This window comes from Curcuma longa, chromosome 21, assembly GCF_044706935.1.
Source record: "Curcuma longa cultivar G26 ecotype Majalengka, Jawa Barat chromosome 21, ITB_CL_G26_1.1, whole genome shotgun sequence".
Lineage (NCBI taxonomy): Eukaryota > Viridiplantae > Streptophyta > Magnoliopsida > Zingiberales > Zingiberaceae > Curcuma > Curcuma longa.
The window spans coordinates 2,745,611-2,756,750 of record NC_133881.1 but is presented as its reverse complement, the minus strand read 5'-3'; the positions used below and the strand labels follow the sequence as shown (position 1 = coordinate 2,756,750).

At 38.6% G+C, this 11,140-nt stretch overlaps 2 protein-coding genes across 5 annotated transcripts; both read left to right on the top strand.

Annotated features, from left to right (window-relative positions):
* The first annotated feature begins 1,867 nt into the window (after positions 1-1,867).
* On the top strand, positions 1,868-3,662 carry LOC141815437 (uncharacterized). Its single transcript, XM_074703384.1, has one exon. It carries the CDS (start codon positions 1,868-1,870, stop codon positions 3,518-3,520), a length of 1,653 nt encoding a protein of 550 aa, XP_074559485.1. The 3' UTR covers positions 3,521-3,662.
* A 778-nt stretch (positions 3,663-4,440) lies between these two features.
* On the top strand, positions 4,441-10,999 carry LOC141814962 (mediator of RNA polymerase II transcription subunit 18-like). Of its 4 annotated transcripts, none has more exons than XM_074702925.1 (6): positions 4,441-4,632; positions 9,430-9,499; positions 9,885-9,984; positions 10,059-10,116; positions 10,200-10,556; positions 10,640-10,999. In XM_074702925.1, the coding sequence occupies exons 2-6, from the start codon at positions 9,464-9,466 to the stop codon at positions 10,740-10,742; spliced, it is 654 nt and encodes a 217-aa protein (XP_074559026.1). In that variant the 5' UTR covers positions 4,441-4,632; positions 9,430-9,463; the 3' UTR covers positions 10,743-10,999. The 4 variants fall into 4 exon arrangements, with proteins under 4 accessions (XP_074559026.1, XP_074559024.1, XP_074559025.1 ...); XM_074702923.1 differs by lacking the exon at positions 4,441-4,632 and adding an exon at positions 6,774-6,984; XM_074702924.1 differs by lacking the exon at positions 4,441-4,632 and adding an exon at positions 7,561-7,621.
* Positions 11,000-11,140: the final 141 nt, after the last annotated feature.

Genomic DNA, 11,140 nt, shown 5'->3' with positions numbered 1-11,140 from the left:
TGTCAACTTCGTAGCTTCTCCTCTTCGTCCAGCTCTGCCAATTACCAAAGCCAATTGTCTGAGATTTAGCCATTGCTGCTTCGATTCACTAGTTAGAACTAAGCAGAATATAACTATAAAATTATTTACAAGTATGTTAAGTCAACTATGTTACGAATATATTTCAGCAGTTGATGCTCTTTCTTTTTTTTGTTGTTTTTCTGAAACAAACAAAACAGAGGAACAAGGATTTCAAAGGACATGGAATTTTCACAAGAATCAGCAAGAAGATAGGTCATCGAACTAACTCACAGCAACTCCATAGCAACTCCATCGACAACACCAACCATGGCTAGCTAGGAACGAGGGAAGGGGAAGAACACTCCAACGACAAGCTAAACGCTTGTGGCGCAAGCAAAACAAGGGGAGAAGCCTCCTTCGTCGATAAGTTAATGCCATCCCTCGTCGCTGCCCCGATCACTTTGCTGCCAAGTTTCTTCTTCTCTTTCGGTTAAGGTTGAGTCCTCTTCACTCTATTTTCAGTTTTTTTTTTCTTTTCACTTTGCGTTTGCAAAGTATTGTTATTAAAAGCCGGTTTCAGTTTACTTTTGAACTCGACAAACAATCGATGGGCATAAATGTCACTAAGGATATTTTTAAAAAAAATATACAATGATCATTGTTCACTTATATTATCATAAATGAATTTAACTTAATAAATTTGATATTTAATTTGATAAAAATTTATTTATATTCATTGAATACATACAAATCCATTAAATGAATAAATATAAATAATTCATTAAATTAAATAAATATATTTAAAATGAATAATATTAGTGAATCATTTTCATCAATAAAATTATTATAGACATAATAAATAATAAATTTTTAAAATAAATAAATAAATTTATATGGTTAAATTTAACAATCAATCAAATAGGTTTAAAATATAAACAATATAAGTAATTAAATAAATTTAAATTGAAAATTTAATATCATCGTCTAAAGGAACAAACCTCAAGCTCATTAAAAAAATCAAACCAAACTTAATATTTTAAATTTGGGAGGATCCAAGTAGGATAATTGTTTTATGTTTTTTTATTGTGTAAATCTTCCTAAAATGAGGAAAAATTAAAAAGGCGAATTTATTTTATTATCGAAAAGTATTTTATCTTATTTTAAAATTATTTTCATACTGTTCTTAAACTAGAATAATTTCAAGTAAGTTAAATTAATTTTGATGGTATTAAAATACTTTTAAGTGAAATTATTAAAATAATTATGGTTTAAATTATCAGAAAATATAAATGATATTTATAGGATGTAAAATTAAATAAAATATTTTTTCAATACGAGGGCAATCTTTTGCACCTTTATATTTTTTTTAATTTTTAATTTTAATTTTTTGGAAATAGATGAGCGTGGTCCCCACACTGCTCTAGGCTCTAGCACGTAGGATTATAAACGGTACTTTATAAAGCAAGCCCTTGTCCTTACCAGCCTTTATTCGGGAGCAGCTCAGCCATCTTTCCCTCGTGCAGCGCGGTAGCTCGTCTTTGCATGCAAATGACGCTTCCCCTGCGTACCCTCCTCCACGTCAGATATATTTTACTTATTTATCCAATTACTTTACTTAATTAACACAATTTACTAAAATGTTTTGAATGGACGAATTAACAAATTATATTTTTTAAATAATTTAATTAAAAAGAGGTGCATTTTTACTGTCCATTTCAAAGCTATCAATACATTTATTTGGCGTCGCGTTCTTATCAGCAACCATCCTCTTGTTTTGCTCTTCCCATCCTTGCCGTCGAAGGTTTCCTCCTCGCTACTTGAAATACCATTCCGGCATTTCCACGAACACACAACAAGCACTCGATCCATGGCCGAAGAGACCGACCCCTCGCCGGAGGCCGACGACTCGGCCGCCCATCTCTTATCGCAAGCTCGAAAGCTCGTGCCCGCCGCCCTCGCCGAGGCCCGCGCCGCCGCAGGCTTCCCGGTGCGATGGAGCTCCATTGCCGACAAGATCGAGCGTGTGTGTCCCTCCCTCGATGACCTCTCCAGCCTCCCCTGCTTCTCCCGGAACGGGCTCTGCAGGGAGCTGCTCCAATCCGTGACCCGCGCCCTCTTCGCCTCCATCGACCTCGCTGGTCGCGCCTCCGCCTCCGGGAAGCTCCAGATGCAGAGCGACCTCGACGCTCTGTCCGGAGAGCTCGATCTCGTGCTCGCCGACTGCGCGTTGCTGGTGAAAACCGGTGTTCTCGAGGACTCGGCCACCGCCGCTCCTTCGCAGGTGTTGGACAAAATGCGCGAGCTGCTTGCGCGCTTGCAGATCGGGCATGCGGAAGCCAAACACCGGGCGGTGGACTCCCTCCTTGAAGCGATGAGGGAGGACGAGAGGAGCGTGCTGGCCGCGCTCGGGCGAAGCAACGTCTCCGCGCTCATACGCTTGCTTGGAGCTACCTCCGCCAAGATCAAGGAGAAGGCGGCCACAGCGATCTGCTTGCTGGCCGAGTCCGGAAGCTGCGAGAAGCTACTGGTCGCAGAAGGCGTGCTTCCTCCCATAATCAGACTATCAGAGTTCGGGAGCTTGATTTGTCGAGAGAAAGCCCTAATTTTGCTGCAGAGACTATCCATCTCCGCCGAAACCGCACGTTCCATAGTTGGCCATGGAGGTGTTCGACCTCTGGTCGAGATATGCCACTCCGGCGACTCCATTTGCCAATCGGCCGCCGCGGGCACGCTAAATAATCTCTCCGCCGTGCCGGAGGTCCGGCAGACGCTGGTAGAAGAAGGCACCATATCTGCCATGATCGGCCTCCTCGACCGCGGAATTGTTCTCAGCTCCAGAGAGCACGCCGCAGAGTGTTTGCTGAATCTCACTACAAGCAACGATGCCTTGAGGCGGCTCGTCGTCGAGGAAGGTGGAGCTCGCAGTCTCTTAGCCTACCTGGAAGGGCCACTACCGCAGGAACCCGCCGTCGGCGCATTGCGGAATTTGATCAGCGCGGCCACCATCGACAGCCTTGTCTCCCTGGGCCTCCTCCCCCGGCTGGTTCATATCCTCAGGGACGGCTCTCTCGGCGCGCAGCAAGCGGCCGCATCCATCATTTGCAGAATTACCAATTCCAACGACACGAAGAAATCCATCGGCGAGCTCGGCTGCCTTCCTCTGCTCGTCACAATGCTCGAGTCTAAAACAAGCACGGCGAGAGAGGTCGCAGCGCAGGCCATCGCCGGACTCATTAGCCTTCCTCAGAACAAGAGGGAACTCAAGAAGGATGGCAAGACGGTGATCAACCTAGTTCGCTTGCTGGATCCTAACCCTCAGAACACAGCAAAAAAATATGCAATCGCTTCGCTTCACTCCTTGTCTTCGAGCAAGAGGTGCAAGAAGCTGATGCTCTCTTACGGTGCCGTCGGGTACCTCAAGAAGCTTGCTGAAGTAGAAGACATGGCTGGTGCCAAGAAACTGCTGAAAAGATTGGAGAAGAACAAACTGAAGAACTTGTTCATCAGAAAAGCAGGATGAAATCTTCTATCTTCAGATATTTGCTTTAGAGATAGATTGTTCAGTAAACTTGTTCAGAGTTGTACTATACGCTGTCGTCGCCCTGTTCATGTTCTCCCATATCTATCTCATTCAATCGAGTTGCAGATGTCGATGCAAGAAACGATTCTTCCAAGGTGCTTTATTGAGACATTGGCAATGCCAAAGTCACGGGTGGTGAGGTGATCATACCTGTTACCTACTTTATTGATAAAACAAGATCCTGCTTTAATCTTTAGATAATAGAAGAATAATGTGGGTGGTGTTCGTCGTGGAACAAATACACTTCACCAGCAGCAATAATGCTTTAGGCTAGGTTTTGATGCAAGATGATGAGATTAAGATTTTAATCACTTGTTCAGTTATTACAGTGCAGTAGTCCTCAAGTGAAAATTTGCCGAGTTTGGTAAGTACAATGTTAGGTTTCATTAATGATTTCTGCCTTGAGCACTCATTAGGTGCTAATAATTCTAATAGAAAGTGTCGGCTGTGATTGTGATCGTCAGTTAAATCCTGGAAGGTGGCTTTCATAATTAAGAAATATAAAAAAGGGAAAAAAAATGTCGGCTGTGATTGTGATTGATTATGAATTATAATTTATAAATTTGGACAGATGATAGATAATTAATTGCATCTTTTTTAGATGAATTATGATGTATAAATTCAGGCAAATTCAAAAATATATATACCAACAAAAACACTTTATTTTTAAATTTTTTATAATGTGTTTTTTTGAATAAAACATGTTTTTTCTTTTTTTTTCTTTTTCAATAAAACATGACCGGTCAAGGGCAGCGGCGACAATTGATCAACTGTAAACGGGTAGCCCGACCCGCCAAGGGACCGGCTCGCACTATAAAATGCCACAATCGGATCAGTTCCCCTTCCGACTGAACCCTAACCCTAGTTCCTCTGCAGCCTCTTCCATCTCGTTTTCGTCTTCCTCCTTCCCCCTGACGCACGCCCCAGGCCAAGCGGTTGGTACTCGCGCGCTTCTTCACATAGTCGGCCCCAAGATTCAAAGGCTAACTTCCTTCCGTCACCGCTGCGCGATTTTTCCGTTTAACATTCATCAGCAGACACTCAGAGAAAAGGTAAAACTTCGGCTTTATTTTTCCATGAAACCATCATCTTTAGTGAGTGTAGCACGGTAAAGCATGATGGAAATTGCTCGCTCTGCTAGAAACAGTGCTGTTAGTTCGATCAACATTTTTTTCTAAAATCTCACCAGCTTCCATGCTTCTGTTTTGGTTTATGGGATTATCAGTAAGCAATACATGTGGCTTTTACGCACCGCCTATGCTTCTTGTTTCTTGGTTGTGTTTGGAACAATTATCATCCTTTAACGTTGTTTCCACACTGACAGACTTGTAGCATTAGCATCTTAATTCTACTTGCATCAGTACATGCTTTCCCCTTGTGTGTAGTGTGTAGCCATTCAAGATGCAAATGATAATGATTTTATAGCACTCTATGTGTTTGATAATTGATAAAGTATATAAGAATTATCATGTATAATAAAAAAGAAGGGATTATCAGTGAAATTGTTCCAGACAAACTGAGTTTGGGTGCAATTTACCACCAAATTTAGTTGGGTTGCCAAAAAATAAAAAATATCAGCACAAACTCATTTTGCCGGTAATTATAACCATTTGCTGGCCATTGCCAACTTTGGATGATATTTTTAAATTTTTGATCAGTCAAATTAACTTTGATCAGTAAATTAAAATTATTTATTGGCTAACTATGTCTAATGGCCATTACTTTATTTCCATGAAACACGCTCGGGAGTTTGGCACTAGGGGATTTCTATTTTAAAATTTTACCAGCTATATTTGATAAAATTATTGTCCAAAATTTTGGCCAAAAATTTAATAAATGAAAGCTAGTATTCTGCCAACATTTGACTTGTAAAATTCAAATTATACACGCCCTAAATTTGTCCTCTTTGATTCAGTCTGTAAATATGCCATGCCCTTTGATAATTCTGTTTTGTTTGTTTCAGAAAAAAAAAATCGACTGCTGAATTTGATTTGTAACACAGTTGGCTTAACATTCCTCTAAATAATTTATAGTTATATTCTGCTTAATCTAATTAGTGAAGTAGCAATGGCTAAATCAGAATATAATATTTATGCTCACAGTATGAATTTTAATAGATGTGGGCACTTGAAACTGAAAAAAAATCAAATGGGACCGAACGAACTGAATAGGAAATCTTAATTTTTCAACTCAAGTAGTGTATTATGCTGAGTTTTCATGTAGTGTATTATTTTTGGTTTTGATTTGAACAGTTTTAGTCTGTGATTGCTGACCATCAATCTACAAAGTCAATGCTGACCTAAAGGATTGCCTCCATTATATTCTTCCTAAAGGATTGTTAGTATCTTAAAGCCTGTTAGTAAATGCGGCTTCCCAGTTGCTCCTCACAATCAGACAACCTTTTCCGTGCCTTCTATAATTGAGCTTCACCATGTCAAAAAGGGGAAGAGGTTGAACAAGAAGCGGAAGAACAGGCCAAACCCTGATGAAGCAGACACCAACACCATCAAGACTAAGTTGGTGGCGATGGGAATGGGGATGAGTCTCCAAAAGACTCAAATGAGGAGCAGGGTGTTCATGTGGAGAGTGATGGTGACCATGTAAAAGAAGATTAAGGGGACTATTCCTGCTGTTGAGAGAAATGTCCCCTCCTGAAACTGAACCCAAATGTTTTGTTTAAGTTTATTTACAAAAAAAATCATTCAGGCTCTTACAACGCTAATTAGGACTGAGTTTGTGCTCAGAAGTATTCAAAACTTTAGTACAATAATGAAACTTAGGTGATTTATGAGCTTATTGAGTTTCTTATAAGAATTCTTTTGTAAATAAATTTGAGTGTTAGGAGTTTGTGCTTCGGCTTATGTATGTTTTAATTAATAGCATCACATAAATAGGTTTATCTATGTTGATCATGTTAAAAATTGATTTTTTTTATAATAAATAAATTAAAATTGGATCGGATTCGAAATAATAGGTAGGCACGGAGATAAGGATTATGTTGATTGATTCAAATTGGAATTGGTTTGGATTTGATTTAGTTGGGGTTGAGAAAATTAAGTTATAGCCGAACCAAGATAAAAATCGGTTTGGTCGGAACCTTAAACCAAACACCCCAAAATAAAAATCGGAACAAGATAAAAACCGGTTTTGGCGGTTTAGGAATTAGGGTTTTTTTTTGCTCCCGTCACGCACCGCGCCGTCTCACGCCTAGAGCCAGCGTCGCCGCCTGCCTTCTGCCCCGCGACTCTGCCTGTCGACCGCCGCGAGCCCGACGCCTTCTGCCCTCGCGACGCCGCCTTCAGCCGCGACCCTCTTGATACTCTTCTCGTGCTGGTCGCCGCCGCACGGCGATCACCGATGACGAACCTCTTCAGGATCTTCACCTATTACGATTCATCTCGCTAGTAAGAATCTCCTTTTGTCTCATTTCCTTGTTGCCGTATTTGGAATGTGCTGCTGTTTTTGCTGCTACGAGAGCTGCGAGTGCTGCCTTGCGTCTCTCTGTTGCTGTTGCTGCTCGTGAATTGAGCAGGGTTCGTACGTAGTTATGGATCGTTAGTTGAAATAATTGGCGTAATAAAGCAGGAAGCATCGTAGCTTCCCCTGTGTGCAATTAGTGAAATAAATCGTGCATGCTGAGTTTAATTTCTCGTGTTTAATCAGTTAGTTTTGTGAGTTTTTTATAAATCTGGAATTTTATAGGTTTATGTGTGTTTTGGGTTGGAAGAAAAATCAACTTAAGTCACTTACAGAGAAAAGGCCTCCTCTTGTTCATGTTATCCTCGCTTATTATCTTGAGCCTAGCCTTCAGTGTATTTCATGAATATTTTATTATAATCAATTTTTATTTAGAATGGTTAAAATAAGATTGGAATTACATAATAGTGAATGCCTCTTGTAGATAAATAAGTTACGATTCGATACATTTCATATTATTATGTTTATCTTGAGTTTTGAATTATTATTATATTATGTTTGTAAATACTAGTTCGAGTGGAGCACGTTGATCTACTGACACTCGAAGTTTGGCATACATAATAAGTGGGTACATTCTATCCTTGGACTCATATATTTTCCCTATGTATGAATAAATAAAATTAAATGGATATATATTTATATATGTTATAATTGTTTTCAAAAGGGGATTTAAAATGATCTTTAAATTATTGAAACAAGGTTAAAGTAATTAAATTATTAAAGGGTAAAGAATCGATTTATTTCCTGTTCATACATGGGTTCATCTGAAATTAAAATGGGAAAGGGTGTTTTCAAAATTTAAATAGATATTCTGATTTATTCTGCTGTTGATACATGTTTTTACATTGCTTGATCTTTTATATTCCTTGTTGTTGATATTTCATCCTGTTGATACTTAGCCTTTACCAGTTGATACTTAGCCTTTACATGTAAATCTTATGGTGATACATAAATGAATGAATAAGATGTAACTTGATTTGAGTTGGTCGTTTAGATCAAATCGGAAAGATACAAATTAAGAATGTGATGTAATAATTATGATAAATGAGAAAAAGTATAAAGTGAAATAATTGTGATACAAAAATGATAAATATTAAAAGGTGTTAACTATGAGCCTAGTTTTATACCAGAGCTTTTGTACTGGACCGTACACCTGAGTAGTGGTGGCGTGATATAGCTCTCGGTCCAGAGCACTTGACCGTCCACATATTGTTGTGGTAGTACAGAGGTCGCGGTCAGTATTTATCTTGTCTTCCACCGGTGAGGGCTTTTAGCCCGTACGTTAGATAACGTATGCGACGATATATTCTGAGGAGGCTATTAGCCTATATATATGATATTATTATACTCTGATGATATTGACTCCCGTTGTGTACTTTTTAATGCTTATATAAATGTTGACACTAATTATAATATTTAATCATGTTGAGATTATACTAATGACGATTAGATATAGCTTGATTAAATAACCATGATTGAGAAGTTATCAAAATTGATGATAATGAATGATAATTAAATTGAGATACGAAATTCATACATAAAAATGTTACTTAATTCCAGATAATGATACATAGATATATATATTATGTATAAATGGAGAACTTTAAGAAAAATTTAAAGTGGCAATAAGAAATATGATCTACTTAAATTCCTTGGCTTCTTAAATAAGATTAAATTCATGCACATCTTTTCTGATTACCCACTTAGCCATTGGTTAATTGTCTGCATTATTTGACCTCCAGTTTTGTAGGCACAAACTTGATACTACCTTGACTCAGTTTTCCTTAGAGTTGCTCAAAGACCTTAACGTGCTGCTTTTCGGTTTGGTTTACTTTAGCTTGATGGTATTTTATGTCATTTTTATATGTACATGTGGTTATCCATGAGACACAATAAATGGATATATGAACTTCTTTTTGGTTACTCTGTTGGTTATTCTGTCTAATAAAATATGGATGGTTCTTTATATTATATCTCTTTTACTGTATTGATTCTTTTATTATATCGTCACCGAGTGAGGTACCTCCTGGTGTGCGGAAATGACACCTCCAGGGCGTGACAGATCATGTTGGGACAATAGGATTTCTTCATTATAAGTTATGTGGAACTAGTCAAATGCATCAGTAAAAAAACTCTCAAATAGCTTTATAGCTAGTAAATATATTCAGTCACCTCAAGAGGAGAAACTTTGTTTTCCTTTTATGTTCTTTATTCTGTGAGTTTGAGTTCTTTTAGATCAGGGCATAAGTTTTTCCATTTTCTGTTTTGACTAATCTAAATTGCTTCCTTTCAGTTTCTGCAGATACTTGCTATTTTGATACGGCATACAAAGTATTTGATACAATAATTCATTTTTTCTGAAATTTTTACAGATTTTCCTAGGACTTCCTTTCACCTAACAGATAAATGGAGTGTGTTGTGCAAGGAATTATTGAGACTCAGGTTTGCTTTCTATGCTTGCTGCTTCATGATTAGTTTCTGTATGAGTTGAGACAATCGGTTGCTATATATTTTTTTGTTGGGTAGAATATCAGAATTTTTTATGCTTAATCCTTTATGCATTATTAGGATAATACATATGCTTGTCTCAACATGGGAGAATATACGTATGAATGAATTTATGCTAATGTGTTTTCGTCCATGGTCATGCATTCACTTGATATTTTGGATTTGTGTTATTTCTTTTTCATTCCTTTTGCTTTCCCTAACATTTATCATTAATTCAACAACTATGCAAGAAGTTTTGTGAAAATTTAGAAATTTATATAATCAGCATCTGCTTGTTTTCATCGTGAACATCATCATGAGTTTGTTTTTGTTTTTGCAGCATGTCGAGGCTCTCCAGATTCTCCTCCAAGGCCTGTGTGGTGTTCCAAAGGATCGAGTCAGGGTGCATGAGTTCTGCTTGAAGAGTGGGCCGAACCTTGGTTAGTCATTCACATCACTAACTTGGGTATGGTCATTTTAACTACTAACATGATCCTGCTTCCTTATCCCATAGGAGTTGTGCCCTCGGAGGTTCGCCTCTTGTGTGATTTAGCTCAGCCCACCCCAGCCTGGTAGGCCTTGCATTTATCTCTTAGACACTGATTTCTTCTTCAGTTTCTTATACAAGTTAATTAAGTCAGTCTAGTTAAGTTAGGACGGTTCGACATGTTGGAGGTGCCATGAGAGGTGCCGGTGCCGAACAACTCTCAGTCCTAGTCCGAAGTGTAGTGGAAAGCAAAGTAAGCAGCAACGCACTGCGCTTCTTCTATGCTGTTGGCTACAAGTTGGACCATGAGCTTCTCAAAATAGGCTTCGCCTTCCGTTTCCATAGAGTTGTGCCCATTACTGTCACTGTGACCTCTGCTAACAGAATGCCGAAACTTCATGCCGTAGACGATGCCGTGCCTCTTACTCCTGGGATTCAACTGGTTGAAATCACTGCACCAGCTGCTGGGGACAACTACAACGAAGTCACGGCTGCTGTTTCTTCATTTTGTGAATATCTGGTTCCGTAAGTAAATTCCTTTATGCATTTTGCGTACAATAAATTAAGGCTTTCCTTCTTATCTGATTCAACTTTAAATAAAACTGCAGGCTTCTCCACCTTTCTAAACCTGGTGTTTCGACTGGCATAGTTCCAACTGCTGCTGCAGCTGCATCTTCTCTTTTGTCAAATAGTGGTGGTAAGGCCATTTAGTTCAATACATTGAAGACCACATATAGTGGTGGAACAGGCACATTGGTGTAGGAGAATTAACAAACTCTATCGGCAAACACATCAATGTTTGGTGGATCTTGACCAAAACTATGCAAACAGATAAATAGTTCATGGTTAAAGGCTAATAATGGAAGTATGAGAAACGTGCATCAAAAGTAAATGGGCTATCAATAAATTGCTAAGCAGACAAAGGAAGAATTTTAGGATGTGGCTAAGAATTTGTGCTTGTGTATACATTTGGATATAGAATTGGTTCTCTAAACACTTAAAAGTTACAAAATGTGTCCTATGTAGACATAATTTACATGAAAAACAGGACTAATGTTGTCTCTATTCATCCACAATTCCATCAATGTATGAATGGTATCAAAATGGGT

Bases quoted from the DNA above. Each gene is read 5' to 3' on its own strand.
- LOC141814962 (XM_074702925.1), top strand. From the start codon at position 9,464: ATGGAGTGTGTTGTGCAAGGAATTATTGAGACTCAG. The intron at 9,985-10,058 runs GTTAGTCATTCA...CTTATCCCATAG, and splicing joins GAAGAGTGGGCCGAACCTTG to GAGTTGTGCCCTCGGAGGTT. The intron at 10,117-10,199 runs GTAGGCCTTGCA...TAGTTAAGTTAG, and splicing joins GCTCAGCCCACCCCAGCCTG to GACGGTTCGACATGTTGGAG.
- LOC141815437 (XM_074703384.1), top strand. From the start codon at position 1,868: ATGGCCGAAGAGACCGACCCCTCGCCGGAGGCCGACGACTCGGCCGCC.